The 23,869-nt window shown below is 44.8% G+C and overlaps 1 protein-coding gene across 4 annotated transcripts in view; it reads left to right on the forward strand.

The window, feature by feature from the left end:
• The window catches only part of KIAA0513 (KIAA0513 ortholog), a 163,819-nt gene extending 143,690 nt beyond the window's left edge, over window positions 1-20,129 (forward strand). For all 4 annotated transcript variants that reach the window (XM_029608044.1, XM_029608043.1, XM_029608042.1 and 1 more), the window contains 2 exons: window positions 7,008-7,102; window positions 17,950-20,129. In XM_029608044.1, the coding sequence (XP_029463904.1) occupies window positions 7,008-7,102; window positions 17,950-17,999 (145 nt within the window). In that variant the 3' untranslated portion in view covers window positions 18,000-20,129. The remainder of the gene's footprint in view (window positions 1-7,007; window positions 7,103-17,949) is intronic.
• Window positions 20,130-23,869: the final 3,740 nt, after the last annotated feature.

Raw genomic sequence — 23,869 nt, forward strand, 5'->3', positions numbered from 1 at the left:
ACGCTTCTACAGCTTCAGAGGATTCGATGGATAGGATATGCGACAAAAAAACAGAAAGACCATAAAGTATCCAATACTTTACCTCACAACACTCCAATGCAACCTAAAGCATGTGAGTCACAAGAACCAGATGGTTGTACAATAATGCCCCCTCATACAAAAGAGGCATTTTATCAATTGTCCCAATCCTTAGCAGGATTTTATGAATCTCTGCAGTCATCATTCAAAATGACTAATCTTGCTTCTGGCAGTTCTCCGGAACATAAGACACAGACTAATAGAGAGCAGTTGGTGGAGCCTCCAACATATCCCATAGCAAACCGACCAGCCTCACCAAATTATAAACAGGATATATCTTTTGATTCTCCTTCACCGCAAACATCCCCATCATCATCTACGGGATTCCCATCGGATCTGTAGGAACAACCTCAGGAACCGTATTCCCCTCCGGAAGACCTTACATATCCAAAATTTCTGGAAAAATTAGGTTCAATACTGCATCTAGAGGTTCAAAAAGAAACAGACCCTAGATCAGAAACTCTTGGCCTCCTAAAGATTTTCGATACTCCAGGAGAACCAACATCTCTTCCACCACAAGAACTCCTGCATTCAGTCTTAAAGAAATCCTGGGAACCACCTTACGCAATCTCAGGGGTTTCCAGGAAGACGGACATAAAATTTTGTACGAGGAAAACATCACCATACTCTATACCACATCCTCGATATATCAGCCGCATTTGACACCATCAACCACAGAACTCTCCTCACCAGACTTAAAGAGATCGGTCTGCAAGACACTACACTCAACTGGTTCAAATCATACCTCTCTAACAGATCCTTCATTGTCAAGACAAACTCTTCTGAATCCTCCCAAGTGCCCCTCACCCATGGCGTCCCTCAAGGTTCTTCACTATCCTCGACCCTCTTCAACATCTACCTCCTCCCACTATGCAAATACCTCTCTGATGCCAACCTCACCTACTTCGTTTATGCAGACGACATTCAAATTCTACTCCCCATCACCAAATCCATTGAACTCACCATGGAAAGATGGAACAAACTCAGTTCAAATTTATCTCAACTGCTATCACAACTATCACTCTGCCTCAACCAAGCCAAAACAGAAATCATTCACATCCAGGACGACCGTCCCTCTTCCCCCCTCGAGAGCACCCCCTCAAACAACCCAGGAAGCGCAAACAACACTGGGATGCCAAACTTATCAAGAACCTCACTCACACCATCCACAAAAAACCTAGGAGTAACCATCGACAGCCAACTCAACTTTAAACGACACATCTCCAATATAATCAAAGATGGATTTTTCAAACTTCAAACACTTAAAAAAACTCAAACCTCTCCTCCAACCGCATGATTTCCGAACAGTACTGCAATCAATTATTTTCTCAAAACTCGACTACTGCAACTCCCTCCTCCTTGGACTTCCTGAAATCCACATCAAGCCCCTCCAAGTACTACAAAACGCCGCCGCCAGAATTATCACCAATCACAGAAAATCCTCCCACATCACACCCACTCTCAAAGACCTCCACTGGCTGCCCATCACACAAAGAATCCAGTATAAAACCCTCACTCTTCTTCACAAAAAAATAAACAACAACAGAATGGTCTGGCTAAACAACACCATCCAACCATGTATCACACAAAGAAATCTCAGATCCTCCAACTCAGGTCTCCTCGCCATCCCAACTCTTAAAAATGCTCACCTCAATACAACACGCAAACGAGCCATTACAATAGCTGGCCCTACCCTCTGGAACTCCTTCCCCCACAGCTCAGAAACGAACCCTCACCGCAAGTCTTTAAAAAACAGCTCAAAACATGGCTGTTCTTGAAAGCATTCCCTCCTGAACCCCAACATCCTAAAATAAACGCTCTTGAAAGCCTTACCGCATAACTTCTACTCTGCACGAACGCATAACCCCTCCTCCCCCTCTCTATCCTCCCTTATTCCCTGGCCCCCACCCTACTCGTAACCAAGTCATATTGTACATATTGTATATAGGCTATATGCCATTTCTATATACCCACATTTAATATTTAATTTTAATTTTATTCATATGTTACAATGTTCCTTATATTAATTGTTTAATCAACTGTTATCTTGTTACAATGTAAAATAGGGCAGTTCCGGCTCTATTCAACCTGTTATCTGGAAACCGATGTGATATCTCGATCGAATGTCGGTATACAAAAGAAATAAATAAAATAAATTTACCTCACGCTTCAATTGTAGTAGAGTCGGCGATGCAAAGATTTAAGAAAACAGTCGCATTCCTCATACCCACCAGAGAAAGACAACAAATATTTAGATGAGTTTGGCAGGAAAATATACCATAACTCAATGTTGAATGCCCGAATTATGCACCATCAGTTCCACATGGTACAATACCTATATGAGTGCATACAAGATATAAAAGGTATGCTTTCCTCGACTACGGATCAGATACCTCCGCCTGTTCATGTCATGGAAGAGTGTTCTCGACACCTTTTGAGATCAATCTATGAAGCATATGAAACATCATCTAGGGCATCTGCAGCAGCCATTGCAGCCCGCAGACTGGCTTGGTTAGGCTCAAGTTCGATACTTGAAGATTTGCACGAGAAGATAACAAACCTCCCATGTACAGGAGATAACCTGTTCGGAGAACGATTTCAGGACACAGTAGGTAAACTGAAGGAAGAAGCTCTAGCAGTACAATCATTAACATCACATCCTCACTATTCGAACACACGTCATTATATGGGATCCACTCGTCGGCAATCATATGCCAGGAGACCCTGCAGATCTTACCAGTCTTTTCGTACACAACCTTACCCTGCTTACTAGCGTCCTGCTCCACAACAGAATACCTCAAACCAATGTAGAGGTAAACCACGTAACCAGAGACAGCAGGCACAACAGCCGGCTACTGCAGTAAAAGCGACTTCATCTTTTTAGTTACCCAGCCACCACCACAATATCAAGCACCACCTGGCAGGATTCACTCCTGCCTGGCAGCCTGGGAGAGAATAACATCCGATCAATGGGTTTTGGAGATAGTACGTCACGGCTACCAACTCCAATTTGTCACAAAACCCATATTACCTCATCTTTCCACTCTCAGAATTCACAACTTCCAACCACAACTGGGGGAGGAAATGGCTTTGCTTCGCAAACAAAAAGCAATTCGACAAATTTACCCAGGGACTCAATCAGTAGGATTTTATTCCCCATACTTCCACATACCCAAGAAGTCGGGTGGCCTTCGCCCCATCCTAGACCTAAGGGAATTGAACAAATTTCTCACCAAAGAGAAATTCAAAATGGTATCCTTGAAATCCATCCTTCCTCTGATTCAAACCAACGATTGGATGTGTTCCATCGACCTGAAGGATGCTTACACACACATTCCAATCCATCCATCCTCGTGGCTTTACCTATGCTTTCACTACGGACATCAACACTACCAGTACAAAGTTCTTCCCTTTGGACTATCGGCTGCACCCAGGGTTTTCACCAAATGCACGGTAGTGGTGGTGGCTCATCTCAGACAACAAGGTATAACCATCTTTCCATATCTGGACGATAGGCTCATAATCGCCCCAACTCCAAACATCTTACTCAATCACCTCCATCGGGTGATACAATGCTTGCAAGAATTAGGATTGGTGATCAATTTTCAGAAATCACACCTACAACCAACACAGCAATTACAGTTCATAGGAGCATGCCTGGACACTAAGTGCAACAGGGCATACCTACTAAGTGACAGAATATCACAATTCCGTCCTCTTACATACCTTGAACCATACTCTGAGACCTTCAGCAAGACAGGTTTTAGTAGTCCTGGGCCACATGGCAGCGGCGATTTTCATGGTCCCCAACACCTGGCTACACATGAGACGCCTGCAATGGGGCTTGAAACGTCAATGGAAACAGCACTCGCAACCATTGACACAGAATGTATCGTTGACCGCTGAAATGAGAAAAGATATAACATGGTGGCTCCTAGACTCCACCCTATCCAAGGGAGCATTGTTCAGTTCCCCTCCTCACAACACAGTATTAACTACAGATGCGTCTCGCAAGGGCTGGGGTGCACACCTCGAGATTTACGAAACACAAGGGTTATGGACAATCTCGGAACAAAACTTGCAAATAAATTTATTAGAACTCAGAGTGATTCGGAATGCATTACAAGTGTTCCAAGACCACCTGAAAGGACGCAGGGTAATGATCTACACAGACAATCAAGTGGTGATGTTTTAAATCAACAAACAAGGAGGGTCCGGTTCATGGTCCCTTTGCAAGGAGACCCTGACAATCTTCGAACATGCTCAGCGAAACTGCACTTTCCAAGCAACTTACCTACCAGGAGTTGCAAACACAAGAGCAGACAGGCTAAGTCGCATATTTCATCCTCACGAATGGGCACTCAATACAGAAATAGCCCAAGACATATTCATGCAGTGGGGGATGCCTTCAATAGATCTCTTTGCAACGGAGATCAATGCTCAAGTTCCCAAATTCTGCTCGATAAGACCAAGCCAATTCAGGATCGCTCAAGATGCCTTCCTCATCCCGTGGACGACAGGCTTTCCTCCCATACCTTTCCTTTCCTCCCATACCACTCATAACGAGGACAATTCAAAAGTGCATAGCAGACAAAGTTCAACTGATACTCATCGCCCTGGCCTGGCCGAGGCAACCATGGTACAGTTTCCTTCTCCGATTATCCATCATGGATCCAATTTGGTTACCGAATCGCCAAGATCTTCTCTGCCAAGATCAGGGGATGCTCCTACACCCGTTACACTCATCTCTCCACTTGACAGCGTGGAGAATGAGAGGCTCCTTTTAACTGAACAGGGAGTTTCCACTTTGGCACAATTCATCTTGTTAGAATCCAGGAAACTCTCAACGAGGAAAGATTATAGCTATAAATGGAAACGTTACTCTACCTGGTGCATTTCCAAAGGTGTACCACCGTTGGACTGCTCACCTAAGCTACTTATTGACTATCTTCATACACTATACGCAGCTGGCCTAGCAATATCATCCATTAGAGTTCATCTCAGTGCCATAGGGGGGCATATCATAGACCAGTTAACAATATTCCTATATCCAATCACCCCTTACTATCTCATTTCATTAAGGGGCTAACTCACTTTCGACCTCAAATCTCTAAGCCTCCAGTTCTGTGGAACCTCAACATAGTTCTGGAACAACTCATGCTTTTCCCGGCACATATTAAATACCTTACATGGAAAGTTGTATTCCTGGTTGCAGGAACATCGGCACGAACAGTTAGTGAATTACAGGCCTTGGTCCATTATTCTCCATATTTGCTATTTCATCACCAAAAGGTAGTTCTCCGAATTCACCCATCCTTCCTACCAAAAGTGGTTTCTCAATTCCATCTCAATCAGACCATGGAATTACCCACCTTTTTCCCTAAACCTCATGCAAATGATAGGGAAAAACTACTGCACAAACTAGATTGCAAAAGAGCTTTAGCATACTACAAAGAAAGGACAAACTCAGACTCCTGTGTTTCTCAACTCTTCGTCTCCTTTGACCCAAAGGCACCTGGATTACCAGTGACTAAATGCACCATCTCCAGCTGGATAGCACAGTGCATCAAATTATGTTACGATAAACAGAATTTACAGCTATATTCAGAGCCTAAAGCTCACCAAGTCAGACCAGTAGCAGCCTCATTGGCACACCTAAAGAATGTGCAACCCATAGACATTTGTAAGGCAGCTACATGGTCATCACTGCATACCTTCACATCTCACTACTGCCTTGACCAACAAGCAGTCACTGATGCGAAGATAAGGCAAGCAATACTGCAATCTCTATCCTCCTATCCACGGTGACTGCCACACTGTTAATGATCATGTACAAACATATATATCATAAACAACGTGATTGGGAGCTTGGGACTCCCATGAGAGCATGGCTAATTCAGCCCTGCTATCGACGGGAAAAAGAAAGTTTGCTTACCGTAAACGGTGTTTCCGTAGATAGCAGGATGAATTAGCCATGCTGACCCACCCTCCTCCCTGACAGTCACCAAGTCTTTAACTATAATACAGCTTAATCACAGCCTGAGGAGATTCCGTTACTTTCCTGCGCGGGAACACACGTGCAGCCGCAGAGAGCAAAGCTCTGATCTCTGCTTTGACAAGCTCCGCCTCCCGGACCTGATTGACAGATCCCATGACAGCATGGCTAATTCATCCTGCTATCTACGGAAACATCGTTTACAGTAAGCAAACTTGCTTTTTTTACATGTGTTTGTATTTGTTTTGTTCTGTTAGCCCCTGAAGCAGCTCAAAGAGTGAAATTCGGCCTGAGTCGGGCTTTTTATGATGTTTTGTGCAAAATAAAGAACTCCTTGTGTTCACTGATCCTCTGTCTTGGTCGCAACTGCTATATTGGATCAGTTTCCGGTTTTCTTTTTTAGTCAAGGTTCTAGAAACTTTGACATACATTTTCCATGTCAGGGCTCCATCTGATGATGTCACCCATGTGCGAGGACTGACATCCTGCTATCCTCGGAGAACACCTGTTACAGGTAAGAAACTCTGCTTTCCACTATCTCTGAAAGTTGGAGTTTGGCTGGGTAACTTTAACCCTGCTCTGGAACACTACTATGTTACCCAGCTTCATCTTAGCCAGATGAGATGCTGAAATACTCAAAAGTCGGCCTTTAGCTGAATAATTTGTAAGAAATCCAGCTAAATGTTGCTGAATATGGACCCCTATGCGCACAGTTTTGGTCAGAAAAAAGAGCAGCAGATTTCTTAGGGTGAAAGTGTGTGCGTCCTTTTCCTTTAAAAATTGATGCAGTGTCTACGGGTAAAACGTTAGCCACAAATTTTGCAGTAGCGCAGGTGATGGGGGAAATATCCTGCTGAAGTGTCAGGCGGCGTGTGATGTGCTGTGCAAGGAGCGTGCTCTGTGTCTCTCTTCACGTCTCTCTCTGCTCTTCCAGCACCTTTGCTCACAACATGTTGGCGTTTGGCCTCAGCAAGAAGCTTTGTACTGACTTTCTGAAGAAGCAGGCAGTGATCGGCAATCTTGATGAAGGTAAGGAGGAGTTCTTGGTCTTTACTAACACATAACACGTCAAGGAATAAATGTTTTTTTTCTGCCCTTGTCCAATTAGACTTTCTATAGGAAAAGTTTTGTGAATAAAGCATATGTAATTTGCTTCAAACTCAGCCGTGACCCTGACATGGGGGTCAACACTGCTTGTAAAAGTCTCCTGTTCAACATCTCATCCTAAAGAGGACACCCTTCATAGCACAGTGCCCCTAACAGCATGCTGGGGCAATGGTTCCGTTCTGGCTCCGGCTCCAAAGGGCACAGTGGTCCCCTTACAAACTGCTGGGGCAGTGTCCAGAACCAAACCAATGCCCCAGCATTTTGTAAGGGGTCTCACTGTGCTTTTGGAGCCAGAACTGAACCACTCCCCAACATACCGTGAGGGGGTCCACTGTGCCTTCGGAACTAGAACCGAACCACTACCCCAGTTTGCTGTAAGGGGGCCACTGTGCCCTCAAAGCCAAAACCATGGTAACTCAGTCAAAAAAAAAATAAAGGATTATTGCAGCGTTACTGTTTTTAATCACCAGTTAGGCTCCACTTTGCATCAGAGGAGGCAGGTGTGCCCGCCCTTACCACCCCTCCTCCCCTGTAGTGTGCGATGGGATTTGAGCTGCTTGCAGTTCCACTCCCACACACCCTTCCCTTCTGGTGACATTTGCCGTATTTTGATGTATAGTAAGCTATGCACTGTACCCCGAGATGTCCAGTGGTAGTTCAGCTTCCTGTCTTTGTACTCCTATACATTTCCTATAAGTTTTGCCACCTAAAACTTATTGTTCCTTCGATACCCAGAAAGGCTGCAAGGCAGAAAATGTCTGTTGAGAGGGGCAAGTGGAGATCATGGAAATTAGAGAAAAGCCATTTCCTAGCGTGTAGCCAGATGGACTCAGGACCAATGGGTTATGCTCCCCTGCCAGCAGATGGAGATGGAGTCAGATTTCAAAGCTGATGTCACCCTTGATATACACCCTTGCAGTGACCTCAGCCCTTCAGTATTTCTCCGTCTCCAGCAGATGGTGGATGTACCTCTCCCATTAGGAATTGCTGTACTTTTTGGAAGGAGAAATTCTACATTTAAATTGGAGAAAGAAATTGAACCCTAGTTGAGAATTCCTGAGGCGATTTCCGAGATCCCTAGGAGGTATGTGCCTTGGTCCGGTAGCTGGTTCCTGGCATGGACTTCGCTGCTTCAGTTGAAAGGCAGCGGTGCAGGCAGCAGAGCACGGCAGTGACTGCCAAAGACCTCTCCCCCCGCAGCTGGAGATAGTCTCTGCACTCAGCCGGTAAGCACTGATTCATAGAAGAGGACCAGAATGGGCAGTTGAAGAGGACCGGAATCGCAAACCCTTCAATTAACTGAGTGAAGATCAATTTAATGGTGGTTAAAAAGGATTGGTAAGTATAGCTTTGGGAAATCTTTGGACTTATATAAGTTTGGTGAAAGGTGAAATAGAGGGATCTATTCTTTAGAGTTTGTGTGTGTCTGAGGTAATAAGCAAGCCAGAGATAGTTAATTCTAGTGTCTGTCTTTCCCACCCACTCAACCCTTGATTTTTAGGCACAAGACACTTTCTCATTAAAAATCAATCAGGGTCTTATCTAAATCCTACTATTGTACTAGCCCTTATTGAAAGGTTAATCATCCCCTTGTAGGACACTAGCTGGTTAATTAGTAAATTCACCTGTAAATTTAAAGTACTTTAATTCCAACTCCTTAGTATCCTAAACTTAACTAGGAATAAAATTAAGATGAAGGCAGCAGTCCAGCAGCAAGAGGGGGGCTTTCCAGTCTTTTGCATTGAGTGTCACATGTATGATTTTTTACCCACCGGTGAGAGATTGTATGTGTGCACTCGGTGCAAAGAGCTCCTGGCTCTCAGGGAACGAGTCCGATCTCTGGAAGCTACAGTAGCGGACTTGGAGGAGCTGAGGCAGACAGAGAGGTACATTGACGAGACCTTCAGGGACATAGTACTCAAGTCCAAAATCCATTCTGGTAGCCCCAGTGCTGCCTTGGATCAGAAAGGTCTCCCAGTAGGAGAACATCACCCTGGTGTAGCAGGAAGTGATCCTATAGCAAGGACCTGCTCTCCAGGTGATGTATTGTCCTCTTGCACTGAGGACAAGTCTCCCAGGGCTACTGCCCAGGAGGGAAGGGTTAGGCCGGCCATCATAGTTGGTGATTCAATTATTAGAAATGTAGCTAGCAGGGTGGCTGGTGGACGTGACAACCGCCTGGTAACTTGCCTGCCTGGTGCGAAGGTGGCAGACCTCACTTGTCACCTAAATAGGATTATAGACGGTGCTGGGAGGAGCCGGCTGTCGTGGTACATGTGGGCACCAATGACATAGGAAAATGTGGGAGAGAGGTTCTGGAAGCCAAATTTAGGATTTTAGGTAAGAAGCTGAAATCCAGAACCTCCAGGGTGGCATTCTCTGAAATGCTCCCTGTTCCACGCGCAGGTCACCAGAGGCAGGCAGAGCTCCAGAGTTTCAATGCGTGGATGAGACGATGGTGCAGGGAAGAGGGATTCAGTTTTGTAAGGAACTGGGGAAACTTTGGGGGAAGAGTGAGACTTTTCCAAAAGGATGGGCTCCACCTTAACCAGAGTGGAACCAAGCTGCTGGCACAAACTTTCAAAAAGAAGATAGAGCAGCTTTTAAACTAGAGCAAGGGGGAAAGCCGACAGTCACTCAGCGGTGCATGGTTCGGAGCAATGTATCCTTGAAGGATAATAATGAAACAGGAGAGTTAGGGCATCCCAACAGATAGGTTCCAATAAAAGCAAACATAGTCCAAATGCCTATATGTATAAAATCACTGAAGCTAATGATTTCCCACGTATCCCTAACAAGTGAAAAGCAGGTTGTTAATACAAACAAAAAACACACTTTGAAATGTCTGTATGCCAATGCCAGAAGTCTAAGTAGTAAGATGGGAGAGTTAGAGTGTATAGCAGTAAATGATGAGATTGACATAATTGACATCACAGAGACTTGGTGGAAGGAGGATAACCAATGGGACAGTGATATATCAGGGTACAAATTATATCGCAATGATAGGGACGATCAACTTGGCGCGGGTATGGCACTTTATGTCCTGGAGGGTATAGAGTCCAACAGGATAAAGATCACACAAGAGACTAAATGCTCAGTAGAATCTATATGGATAGAAATCCCATGTGTGTTGGGTAAGAGTATAGTGATAGGAGTATACTACCATCCACCTGGACAAAATGGTCAGACAGATGATGAAATGCTAAGAGAAATCAGGGAAGCTAACCAATTTGGCAGTGCAATAATAATGGGAGATTCCAATTACCCCAATATTGACTGGGTAAATGTAACATCAGGACTTGCTAGAGACATAAAGTTCCTGGATGTAATAAATGACTGCTTCATGGAGCAATTGGTTCAGGAACCAACAACAGAGGGAGCTATTTTATATTTAATCCTTAGTGGAACGCAGGATTTGGTAAGAGAGGTAATGGTGGTGGGGCCACTTGGCAACAGTGATCATAACTTGATCAAATTTAAACTAATAACTGGAAGGGGGACAATAAGTAAATCTACAGCTCTAACACTAAACTTTCAAAAGGGAAACTTTGATAAAATGAGAAGAATAGAAAAAAACTGAAAAGTGCAGCTGCAAAGGTTAAAAGTGTTCAACAGGCATGGACATAGTTTAAAAATACAATCCTAGAGGCGCAGTCCATATTTTTATTTATTTATTTATTGTTTTTGTTATACCGAGTTTCATGATAGGCATCACATCAACCCGGTTTACAAATAACAAGGAGTGTAAAGCATAACGTAACGTAAAAAACAATATTTTCAATAAGAACCTTGAACTTTAAATACAGTGAATCAGAAAAAGGGAGAGGGAAAGTTACAAAAAACAAGGAAAATAAACTTGGGATGGAAGGGGAGAAATTGAACAGCACAATATTTACATTTCAGCCTATTGATACATTAGAATAGCAAGTGAAAAAATAAGACTATGAAACGGTACATAGGTAATCAAATGAATAAATATGACAGTTGTGAATGGTAATAGTATGATAAATATTCAGCAGGAATTAGTGAGAGAGGGTTTGAGGTTGGTTGTATTCTAAACATTAAGAAAGGTGGAAGGAAGGCAAAATGATTACCGCCTGGTTAAAAGGTGAGGTGAAAGAAGCTATTTTAGCCAAAAAAAAATCCTTCAATAATTGGAAGAAGGATCCATCTGAAGAAAATAGGATAAAACATAAGCATTGTAAAGTTAAGTGTAAAACATTGATAAGACAGGCGAAGAGAGAATTTGAAATGAAGTTGGCCATAGAGGCAAAATCTCATAATAAAAACTTTTTAAAAATATATCTGAAGCAAGAAACCTGTGAGGGAGTCGGTTGGACCATTAGATGACCGAGGGGCTAAAGACCATTGCAGAAAGACTAAATGAATTCTTTGCTTCCATACTTACTAATGAGAATGATGGGGAAATACCAGTTCTGGCGATGGATTTCAAGGGTGATGAGTCAGTCGAACTGAACCAAATCACTGTGAACCTGGAAGATGTAGTAGGCCAGATTGACAAACTAAAGAGTAGCAAATCACCTGGACCAGATGGTATGCATCCTAGGATACTGAAGGAACTCCAAAAATGAACTTTCTGACCTATTAGTTAAAATTTGTAACCTATCATTAAAATCATCCATTGTACCTGAAGACTGGAGGGTGGTCAATGTAACCCCAATATTTAAAAAGGGCTCCAGGGGCGGTCTGGGTAACTATAGAACAGTGAACCTGACTTTAGTGCCGGGAAAAATAGTGGAAACTATTCTAAAGATCAAAATCATAGAGCATATAGAAAGACATGGTTTAATGGAACACAGTCAACATGGATTTACCCAAGGGAAGTCTTACCTAACAAATCTGCTTCATTTTTTTGAAAGGGTTAATAAATTTGTGGATAAAGGTGAACCAGTAGATGTAGTGTATTTGGATTTTCAGAAGGTGTTTGACAAAGTCCCTCATGAGAGGCTTCTGAGAAAACTAAAAAGTCATGGGATAGGAGGCGATGTCCTTTTGTGGATTGCAAACTGGTTAAAAGATAGGAAACACAGAGTAGGATTAAATGGTCAATTTTCTCAGTGGAAAAGGGTAAACAGTGGAGTGCCTCAGGGATACGTACTTGGACCGTGCTTTTCAATATAGATATATATATAAATGATCTGGAAAGGAATACGATGAGTGAGGTTATCAAATTTGCGGACCTTGCAAGACTGGAAGATTGGGCATCCAAATGGCAGATGAAATTTAATGTGGACAAGTGCGAAGTGATGCATATAGGGAAAAATAACCCTTGCTGTAGTTGCACGATGTTAGGTTTCATATTAGGAGCTACCTCCCAGGAAAAAGATCTAGGCATCATAGAAAATACTTTAAAATTGTCGGCTCAGTGTGCTGCAGCAGTCAAGAAAGCAAACAGAATGTTAGGAATTATTAGAAAGGGAATGGTGAATAAAACGGAAAATGTCATAATGCCTCTGTATCTCTCCATGGTGAGACCGCACCTTGAATACTGTGTACAATTCTGGTCGCCGTATCTCAAAAAAGATATAGTTGCGATGGAGAAGGTACAGAGAAGGGCAACCAAAATGATAAAGGGGTTGGAACAGCCCCCCCTATGAGGAAAGGCTGAAGCGGTTAGGGCTGTTCAGCTTGGAGAAGAGATGGCTAAGGGGGATATGATAGAGGTGTTTAAGATCATGAGAGGTCTTGAACGAGTAGAAGTGAATCTGTTATTTACACTTTCAGATAATAGAAGGACTAGGGGGCATTCCATGAAGTTAGCAAGTAGCACATTTAAGACTAATCAGAGAAATTTTTTTTTCACTCAACGTACAATAAAGCTCTGGAATTTGTTGCCAGAGGATGTGCAATTAGTGCAATTAGTGTGGCTGGGTTCAAAAAACGTTTGGATAAGTTCTTGGAGGAGAAGTCCATTAATGGCTATTAATCAATTTTACTTAGGGAATAGCCACTGCTATTAATTGCATCAGTAGCATGGGATCTTCTTAGTGTTTGGGTACTTGACAGGTTCTTGTGGCCTGGTTTGGCCTCGGTTGGAGACAGGATGCTGGGCTTGATGGACCCTTGGTCTGACCCAGCATGGCAATTTCTTATGTTCTTATGTAAGTAAAAAAAAAAAAGAGAGAGAGATTTACCTCCTGATTCAGAGACGTTTGGAGGGGTTTTCGGTAAGACTTCATCCGGTCTTCTTGCTCGGCATGCCTTGCCGACGACGTTCCCGATCCTATTGGGGTAAGGGGAAGTGGGCTTCCAAGCGGGTTGAGCGGCGCCCCTCCCCCTGGTGGGCTAGGCCCAGTTTTAGGCTTCATCGGCACACCGCATGTAGGCTGCTGCAGCACCATCTTGCATACGTCTTTGTGCCATATTGCTCTCCATAGAACATCTGTACACGCAATGCGTTTGCATTGTTCACGCACTGCACGCATAACGTTGCATGCGTACATACGCGCACAACCTACTAAGCACAGAGTACAGGTAAAGCCGGGTGCACGGCTGTGTGTGCGCCTTGCCGCATCCTGCCTAGGCACCCGAAATCTGTGCGCATAAAATTTTAAGCGCAAGCCAACAGAACACAGTTACTGCTGCCAATGGCTGTGGCATCCAAGAAACATAAACGCCTTTCTCTCTGCGCTGCTTGTCATATTCGGCCTTCACTGTCTGACCTGAATTCCCACTTATGCCAGTACTGTGAGGAAGCCCAGGGAGAGTTGGCCTCCCCAGGCTTTGCTAAGCCCGGCTCCTCCCATTCAGAGGATGGGTTAGCCACAGCCTTAACTAGAAGTACCTCGGATCTGAGTATCCCCAGGACTGGGTCATCCATGGAGAGGGAAATTCAGCGGCTCCTACCCCCGTACTTCCTGGGCAAGGCATGGACCTGGCTGCCTTCTTTAGGGTGGAAATTTTCCAGGGCCTTCAAACCTTCATACAGGCACAGTTTGTGCTACCTCACTTGCCCCTGTCCGGATGGAACCTCAGCCAGTAAGCCCTCCCTCTCCAAGGCCTATCAGCAGACATTGAGGCATGCCCCACCTCACCAAGGTTATCCCTGGCAGGGACAGTACGGATTCCTTGGAAGATGGGGAAATTCCCCTTGGCTTAGAACCGTATTGGACGATGTTATCGTTTTTCCATAGAGACGAATTGCCGGCCCTGGTTTCCCAGACTCTGAAGAGGCTTGGATTTCCTGGGGCGGACTCTATGATGGAACCAAAGAAGAATCCCATTCTGATTTCCCTACAGAAAGCCCTTTGCTACTTTTCAGTAATGGAAGCCTTCCAGGAGTTGGTTGACCTGGAATGGGAAGCCCCAGAAGCAAGTTTTTGAAGGTGGACAAGAGTTTAGAAGCTCTATACCCACTGGATCTGGTAGCAAGGGAATGTTTGCATTTCCCTAAAGTTGATGAACTGGTCTGCGCTGTCTCTAAGCGAACAACTATCCCAGTGGAGGGAGCAGCGGCCTTAAAGATGTGCCCGATAGGCAGAAGGAGTCCATTCTTTCAATATATTTATAAACGATCTGGAAAGGAATACAACAAGTGAGGTAATCAAATTTGCAGATGATACAAAATTATTCAGAGTAGTTAAATCATAAGCAGACCGTGATAAATTGCAGGAGGACCTTGTGAGACTGGAAAATTGGGCATCAAATGTTTCCTACGCTTTGCGGTACTGGGTCGCCATTTCAGTTCTGGGCACTGCCCTTTGGCCTAGCCACCACCCCCAGAACATTTTCTAAGATTATGGTGGTTGTAGCAGCAGCATTGAGAAAAGAGGGAATCCTGGTGCACCCGTACTTGGACAACTGGTTGATCCGGGCCAAGTCTGTAGAAGAGAGTCTCCGGCTGACCAGCAAGGTGACCTTCTTGCTTCAGGAACTTGGCTGGGTCACAAACCTGGACAAAAGCAGTCTCAAACCCTCACAGGCCTTGGAATATCTGGGAGTCCAGTTCGACACCAAGCAGGACAAGGTTTTCCTTCCAACCACGCAGATAAGGAAGTTGATTTCTCAAGTGCGTCAGCTGATGAGCACGATACGCCCAACGACGTGGCGCTGTCTTCAAGTTCTCATTTGGCGGCAACCCTGGAAGTAGTGCCTTGGGCGAGGGCAAACATGCGACCACTTCAAAGCTCACTACTGTCACGTTGGAACCTGCAGTCTCAAGACTATTTGATTTGCCTCCATATACTGATGGGAGTATGCTCCCGGCTCCAGTGGTAGCTGCAGAAAGCACATCTGAGCAGGGGTGTACCCCTGTCCTCCCCGAACTGGCTGGTCCTCACAACAGATGCAAGCCTCCAGGGCTGGGGTGCTCACTGTCAGGATCTGACTGCCTAGGGATGCTGGACCGAGGAAGAGGCCCTCTAGAACATCAACCACCTGGAAGCCCGAGCAGTCAGATTGGCATGTCTACAATTCAGCCACAGACTCCAGGGTCAAGCGATCCACGTAATGTCTGACAACGCAACAACAGTAGCCTACATCAATTGCCAGGGTGGAACCAAGAGCCAGCAAGTGTCACAAGAGATAGCTCTCCTTATGGAATGGGCGGAAATACATCTACAGATGATCTCAAATTCCCACATCATAGGAAAAGACAACGTCAAAGCAGACTTTCTAAGCAGGGAGAGTCTGGATCCAGGAGAGTGGGCATTGTTGGCCAAAGCCTTTCAGCTGATAGTAGATTGCTGGGGTCTCCAGTCCATCAACCTGCTGGCTGCATCCCACGATGCGAAGGTTCCTCGATTCTTTAGTTGCAGAAGAGATCAGTGGTCCCTGGGGATAGACGCTCTCGTTCAGACCTGGCTGGAAGAAGTGTTGCTATATGCCTTCCTTCTGTGTGGCCCCTGCTGGGCAGGGTCATTCGCAAAATCGAGCACCACAGGGGATTAGTCCCACTAGTAGCTCCAGATTGGCCCAGGCATCCTTGGTATGTGGACATGCGGAGACTCCTGGTGGAGACCCCCTTGTGCCTCCTACCACACAGGGACCTGCTTCAGCAGGGAATGGTCCTTCACAAGGATCCGACTCAAGTCCGTCTTAAGGTCTGGCCCTAGAGAGGGCTCACCTGATGAAGTGAGGATATTCTGCAGCAATAATTGCCACCTTTCTCTGTGCTCGGAAGTTCTCTACATCTCTAGCGTATGTGCAAGTCTTGAGAGTATTTGAGGCCTGGTGCGAGGAATGCAGTGTCCCCCCTCGGGCGGTCAAAATACCACTAATTCTGTAATTTTTGCAGGACAGCTTGAATAAAGGTTTGATCCTTAACTCCTTGAAGGTCCAGTTAGCGGTTCTCTCCTATTTCAGGGGTGAGGTGAACGGAATCTGCCTATCGGTTCATCCAGACTTGACCCGTTTTCTGAAAGGGGTGAAGCACCTCCAGCCACCCCTTATGGTGGCCAGTTCCCTTGTGGAATCTTAATCTAGTTTTGGAATTTTTGACAGGACCCTCCTTTCAATCACTGCGCAGTCTTTCCTTGCGTTCATTAACCTTGAAAATGGTGTTCCTGGTGGCTATATGCTCGGCACATCGCATCTCTGAACTGCAGGCATTGTGGTATCGGGAACTGTTCCTCCAGATGACTCCAGGAGCGTTACAGCTTCATACCGTTTCCCTCCTTCTTGCCCAAGGTAGTCTCAGAGTTTCAACTGAATCAGTCCATTTCATTACCATCCCTAGATAAACACAAGGACATGGAAGAATACCACCTCCTCCATCATTTGAATGTCAATAGACTTTTGGTGTGGTATCTGAAAGTTTCAGGACCGGTTCTGAAACTGTTTCGCCCTGCTTCCTTCCACCGTGAAGGACAATCAGCTTCGCAGGCTACCATAGCTCGCTGGATTAATGAGGTGGTCATGGGAGCCTATGTGGAGGCAGGAAAGCCATTACCTTCTCAGGTTAAAGCTCATTCCACTAGGGCTAGGTGGTCTCATGGGAGGAAGCTAGACTGGTGTCTCCCGTTGATATCTGCCATGCAGTGACGTGATCCTCCTAGCACACCTTCTCCAGGTTCTATCGGCTGGACATACAGGCCTGAGAAGACGCAGCCTTTGCAAGGGCGGTGTTACCGGACCGTGGGCAGCCTCCCGCCCCGATTGGGAGTAGCTTTTGTACATCCCATTGGTCCTGAGTCCATCTGGCTACACGCTAGGAAATGGAGAACTTACTTACTGATAATTTCGTTTTCCTTAGTGTAGACAGATGAACTCAGCATCCCACCCACGGCTGCCCAAGAACGGTGCCAAGGATTCGCCTGTAGAGTGGATATTGATTCCAAGAGATAACGGGTAAGCCGTCATCCAGTCCCTGGATCCAGGGTATCTATAATCTTACTGGAGTTCAAGGTTTATGATTGGTTGAATACAGTTAAGGTTATCTGTTTTTAATCATATTTTTAATCACGTTTTTTTCGATAGTAGGTCCACAGTGGCTTTTGAAGAGTATACTGGAGTGCTGAGGTCACTGCAGGGGTATGTATAGGGTGACGTCAGCTTTGAAATCTGACTCCATCTGCCGGCAGGGGAGCACAAACCCATTGGTCCTAAGTCCATCTGTCTACTCTAAGGAAAACGAAATTATCAGGTAAGTAATTTCTCCATTTGGGTTGTGCCATGGCCTTTTTAAGATTAACGCCACAGTTAAATGTCTTGAAAAAAGAAGTGATAGGCAGTTCCTGCGCCATTCCCATCTAGTTTGCTAAGACGAGATGAATCTGTTGGATCTTATGTTTTGCCTTTTTGTTTTGTAGAGCAATACAAGCTGCTTAATGACCATGTTGAGCAGATGGCCACGGAATAGTCACACCTGACATCTCTGTTGCATCGGAAGAGAGGGCGCTACAGTATTAAAGATTTGCTTCGCAGAACCACTGCAATAAACCTGCATGATCATCACCAAACCACCCCTGTTAGGGCTGCACTGCGTGGCAGGTTTTAGAGATAGAAACTCAAAGAAAAACACACACACACACACACACACACACACACACAAAATATATATATATAAACAATATATTTTGGAAGAAATTTTGTCTATAAAAGAGTAAATATTGAAAGTTATTGTATTCTATCTGTGTACTGTGAGTATGCAAGGGGTTTGTGGGGAGGGAGAGGAATTAATTACTGAAGTCTGAGCTCCTGGTGTGTCACTGGGTACGGCTCGGCCAAAAGCCTTTCTTGTGCAAGGGATGACAGGTTGCTGCCAAATCTGGAAGATCTGTTGAAACTCAGATTACGAAAGGCAGAGTTTCCTCAGAGAATGTAGTGTTTACTGCAGCACTATAAAGTCATTTCTGTTGTGTATTTTCACTTACCTTGTGGATATGCATCTCGTGATGTTAACCTTTCTGTGATATATCATCACAACCTTGTAACATCCGGATGCTAAACTTCTAAAAGCTAGACGTTAAAATATGTTGGATATTTTTGTTGTTAAGATGCGTTCTTCTAAGAAGGCCCAAGCTGTAACTGTCATGAGATTCTACCTGTGATCTAGGTCAGCCTCAGCTGACTTGTGTGTAATTGTGTTTGATTTGTGTACATAAGAGAAGTGTTTGTGCATTGAAAGAAGATGGCAGGAAGGACAGACTCTGATACAAGAGGTGCCCTGGAGGATAGACAGAAGGATGTTTAACCTGAGAAAATTCGCCAGGGACTGGGTGGGGCACTAAAAAGAGTGTTCTGTATTTATGCTAAAGTTCATACAAGAAAGTCATTGGAGGCACCCACAAGCTTGGTGTACAGATGTATGGTAGAAAAAATTACTTGCAATTTCAGGTTCAGACTGGGTATAAGTGCCATAGGTTTTTTAGTTCTCGGTGCATTGGCTTGTAGGTTGGGTTAGGGAGGGATAGGGGTGGGGGGAATTAAGTGTGAAATTCCAAACAAGCCATAGGGGCTGTGAGTGAGATGGGATGGCCGTCTTCAGGAAACTAAAATAACAGGTTACCTATTCAGGAATATAAGGGGCCAAAAACGAAAGCCCTGGATGTACAGCTGCGTGCTCCCTTGGGTGACTGTTCTGCACCCAGGCAATGGACCCTTTGCTCCAGATCTTCCAGTAACTGGGCTGCAGCGTGTACAGGCGGCCGTCCAGTCGTCAGGTTTCTTTGCTGTATTTGAGGTTTGTCTAGGGCTGTAACCTTCAGTGTGTTTCCAGAAGGCTGCAAATTGAGCCAAAACCTCATTTTGAAGCTGCACAGCCACAGAGAAGTCCTGTGCAGCTGCTCTCGGGTGGTGTTGAGGTCAGTGGTTTTCTTGGGCAGCCATGGCTGAAAGTGAAAATTCAAATGATTGTTAAATAAACTTTACCAATCCATAGGGTGCAAGCTTCTCACCGGATTGCAGTGGCTTTGAGCGAACGTGCAGGGGACTTTACTTATCTTCATGGTCACGGCGCCAGATTGACAATCCCCAAGCCACATTATCGGAGAACCAGTGCCTCGAAGCCGCACACATTAAGACGTTCTAGAGGCCCGCGGGCTTACAGGTTCTGAAAAGTTAGATTTGGAACCGCAATGGCATTGTCAGATTCCCAAAATCCAAATCAAGCAGCGGGTACCAAGCACCAATAATCACCCAGCAGGAGCAGATTCTCCAGGGACTGCTACGTCTCCTTGCTAAATGCTTCTTTACTATGCCCATGGTTTTATTCCTCGGGTAACTCGCTGCCTGCATCTTCTCCAGCTGAAGATTTCTCTCCGACAGGTTGTTGATGTGGTTTTGCTAAGTTAATTGAGTTGGACTTGTCTTCTTTTTTACCTTTTCATCTTGCAGCGACCCTGGTTCGGTTTCTGCTGTTATGAATCCATAAGACAGGAGATTCGTTGCTCTTTTCAGGATAAGCACTTTAAAATATTTTCTTCCTTAAAAAAAAAAAACAAAAAAAAAAAGTTAAATGCACCCTCCAACATTTGAGGGGAGAGTATAGGGTGGGGTAAACGCCTTGCTTTCCCAGATATCGTGTTTGAATTTGATATGAGCAGTCCTGCAGCTTTCCTTAATATTAAGCAGGTCCAATCTCTGGTGCCCCTCCCCCCCAAGCTTACGTAATAGGGGAATGAAGAGCACCACAAGATCTGTAGGCAATGCTGGCATATAAAAACCATAAATGTCAGAGAGCTGTTGGGCAGGCCTTACCCCAGCACGGGGGAGATGAATTAATGTAGTTGTGTTGATGGTCTGAGTGTTTCAGGCAGACAAGGAGCCGCAGCCTGTGCTCTCGCCATCAAGCTGAAAACCCCAGAGTAACCGGACGTGAGTTAGGTGGCAGGCAGTGGGAAACCTGGGATTGATCCCAGTGTCCAAACATGAGAAAAGTGTGAGGAGAATTATCAGATAATGTCATAAGCTGTGTTCCAGAGGAAAGGAGACGAATCACTTAAACACAGTGGCTGGGTGTGGATTACAAATGATTCTTACAGATTGTTCCACACAGTGTGCTTATTGCAAGCCAGAATGCTCTTAAAGTACATTTTCAAAGTCACACTTTCTTTATTTATTAAAATTCTCTGCAATTTTTCTACAATAAAATTAAAAACTGAAAAATGCTGCTTGCATTTTCAGACTAGAACTTGGTAGAACCACTTTTTGCTGCAATAATAATGTAAGTTTCTACCAGCCTTGCACCCTGTTTGGGAGTGACCTTTACCCATTCTTCTTGGCAGATTTGCTCCAGGTTGGGTGGATGACACTTATAGACCTCAATTTTCAGATGGTGCCACAGATTCTCAATTGGTTTGAGATCTGGACTTTGACTTGGCCATTGAAGATCGATCACCTTTTTGTTGTTCAACCACTCCTGGGTTCCTTTGGCCTTGTGCTTGGGATCCTTGTCCTGCTGAAAGGTGAACGTTCTCCCAAGTTTTAGATTTTTTTAGCAGGTTGTCTTGCAGTGTCTCCCTGTATGTTGCACCATCCATCTGTCCTTCAGGTTTAATAAGATGTCCAATCCCCTCTTGGGAAAATCATCCCCACAACATGATGCTGCCTCCCCCATACTTTACTGTTGGGATGGTGTTTGCTGAGGAATGGACAGTGTTAGGATTGTGCCACACATAGCGTTTTGAATTTTGGTCAAAAAGCTCCATTTTTGTCTCATCTGATTACAAAATCTTATCCTACAAACTCCAGATGTGCTTTGATATGTTTTTTTCTTCAGTAATGGCTTCTTTCTAGCCACTCTTCCATGCAGGCCAGTTGTAAGCAGAGCTCTTGATATGGTTGACTGGTGCACCTCCAGTCTCAGCCACTGAACTCTGTATCTACAGAGTTCAGTGGCTGAGACTGGAGGTGCACCTTCAACGTGATTGTTGGCCTCTCTGTGACTTCCTTCACAAGTCTCCTTCTTGCTCCGATGCTGAGTTTTGAGCGATGGCCATGTCTAGGCAGTGTCCAGGTGGTATAATGCAGCTTACATTTCCTCACAATTGCTAGAGCAGTGCTCACTGGGATAGCCAAGTACTTGGATATTATTTTGTAGCCTTTTCCTGTCTTGTGCATGTCTATAACTTTATTTTTAATTTCCCTAGAATACTCTTTGGTCTTCATTTTCACAGCTTTCCTTCAGATTCACAGTCTGACCAATGGCACTGGAATTAGGTCTTTTATCCAGAAAAGTTAACCATTTTTAATGATTCAAAGGTACAGGCCAATTGTATGCCTAGTGTGTAAACCTGGAGCTTCCACAGCACAGGGTTTGAATTCTTAGGCAAGCAGCATTTAAAATTTTATTTTTACAAAAAGTGCAGAGAAATAATGAATTGTGACTTTAAAAATGTACTTTAAGAGCATACCGGTTTGCAATAAACATAGACTGGAACAATCTGTGTAAGTGGCATTTGTAATCCACACAAATCTGCTGACGGTTTCCGGGGTCAAAAATGTTTGCAAGCCACTGTATATGTTCTGCTTCTGGCCATGTCACACCTTTTGCTGCATGGGGGGTGGACAAAGCTGGCTTCTGATGCAGTGTGCAACCCCATTGCATCCAGTAGAGCCCCACAATGAGAGCAGGGTGATTTCCAGCACGAGTCTCTCCCCTTGTTGCATGAAACCATGCAATGATGGGGACGCACCTGCAGCACCACCGTGCTCCCAGCACAGCGGAATATGAGAGGCCTAAAGCATGCATGCAACGCTCTTGTTCTCCCCCTCCCCTGCTATGAATCTTGCATAACCTGATCTGCTTTCCAAAATTTCCAGTAACATGAAAGCTCCTGCCATCATTCACTGTGTTCAAGGGACCAAAAACCTATAAAAGTATTGCAGCTCTCATAGCTGTGGTTCAGAGACACCACCTGACTGCAGTCCTCTGTTTTCTCAAGATAATTTCATCTCATAAAAAGGGTATTGCACCCTCTTAACCAGCTGCTGCTTCACAGCCGCCACCAGCAACTCCCCCTCCCCCCCCCCAATGGGACTGGGAAATTTCCCCGTCAATGCAAGGGACGTCCGTGGGGAGAAATGTGTGCTCTGTCATTTGTTTTCAAATAGCAACCAGACGTACATGCAAAACCTCTGTGCTGGAAATAACCCCTGCCCTGTGCAAGTCTTCACTGAATTTTGAACAGTTCGGCTGTGGTGCTGGAGATGGAGTTTCATCCTGGAAAGGGAAGAAGTAGATGAGATCTGCATGTGTCCAAGCCCATGCATGGCAGGCATTGATTGATGGCACATGGGCTTTGAGTGCACTAGGCATGAGGCTTTTGACTGAAAATTTAAAAAAAACAAACCTACAACTTTCTTTTTAATGTCCGGCATGACCTGTTACGGCTACTGCAAACAGTTGGACTCTGGTTTTTGTATTATTATTGTATTCTGAGTTGTTGGGCTGCTCGGAGTTTAGAGACTGACATTTCCAGGTTCACCTACACAGGAAATTCTTACATAACAATCTTTAGTTGCATTTTCTAAATGTTGGTATCTACAGGGCCCGGCCGGAACTGCAGAGTTAGTGGTCAGTAAAATGAGTCCCCAGGTCCCGACTCGCCACCGTCATACGCCATGAGGCCGGACCAGGGCGCTGGGACCAGTGGGTCAGCTGCTCTCGTACTAAAGTTGGTATCTTGGTGCCGGGGCAGAGCTGAAGTGTGGCATTGCGTGTTCTGGTTGTTGTAATTTAACAATTGGTAAGGACATGGAACGTGCAAGAGAGGGTTGGGCAGGTGCTGCTGTGTGAACAAACATTTAAAACATTAGGCTCGCATGTGTATGTACCTTTTTAGCAAAATATATAACAACAAATCAAATGCTGTGATGTCTAACCATTAGCCAGGGCAAGATTTGCAAATGTACTTTTTTATTTTTGCTATATGTGTTTCCTCCTGGTGAACAAAAAAACTGAAACGGAGCTTCCCAGCTGTTGAGCCTCATGGTGTAGCCAAAGCATTGTGGCCGTCTTCTGCACAAGGACGGATGTTTATTTTTGAACACTAGGGAAATGAAGCCGTGAAACATTTCCATGCTTGTTGTCTGCATATATTTATCTCTCTGTAGAAGTATCTGTATGTATATTTGTTTAGCTAGAATCACACTGTAAATGGCGTTTGGGTTCTGTTGCAGAATTCCACTTTGTGTTTGGGGGAGGGGGAGGGAGCAAGCCTCGTCACTGTACTTCTGGTGCCATATGGAGGCCACGTTTTTGTCTGGCTCGCCTGTCCGGTGCGATTG

The sequence above is a fragment of the Rhinatrema bivittatum genome, chromosome 7, assembly GCF_901001135.1.
Source record: "Rhinatrema bivittatum chromosome 7, aRhiBiv1.1, whole genome shotgun sequence".
Taxonomy (NCBI): Eukaryota; Metazoa; Chordata; class Amphibia; order Gymnophiona; family Rhinatrematidae; genus Rhinatrema; species Rhinatrema bivittatum.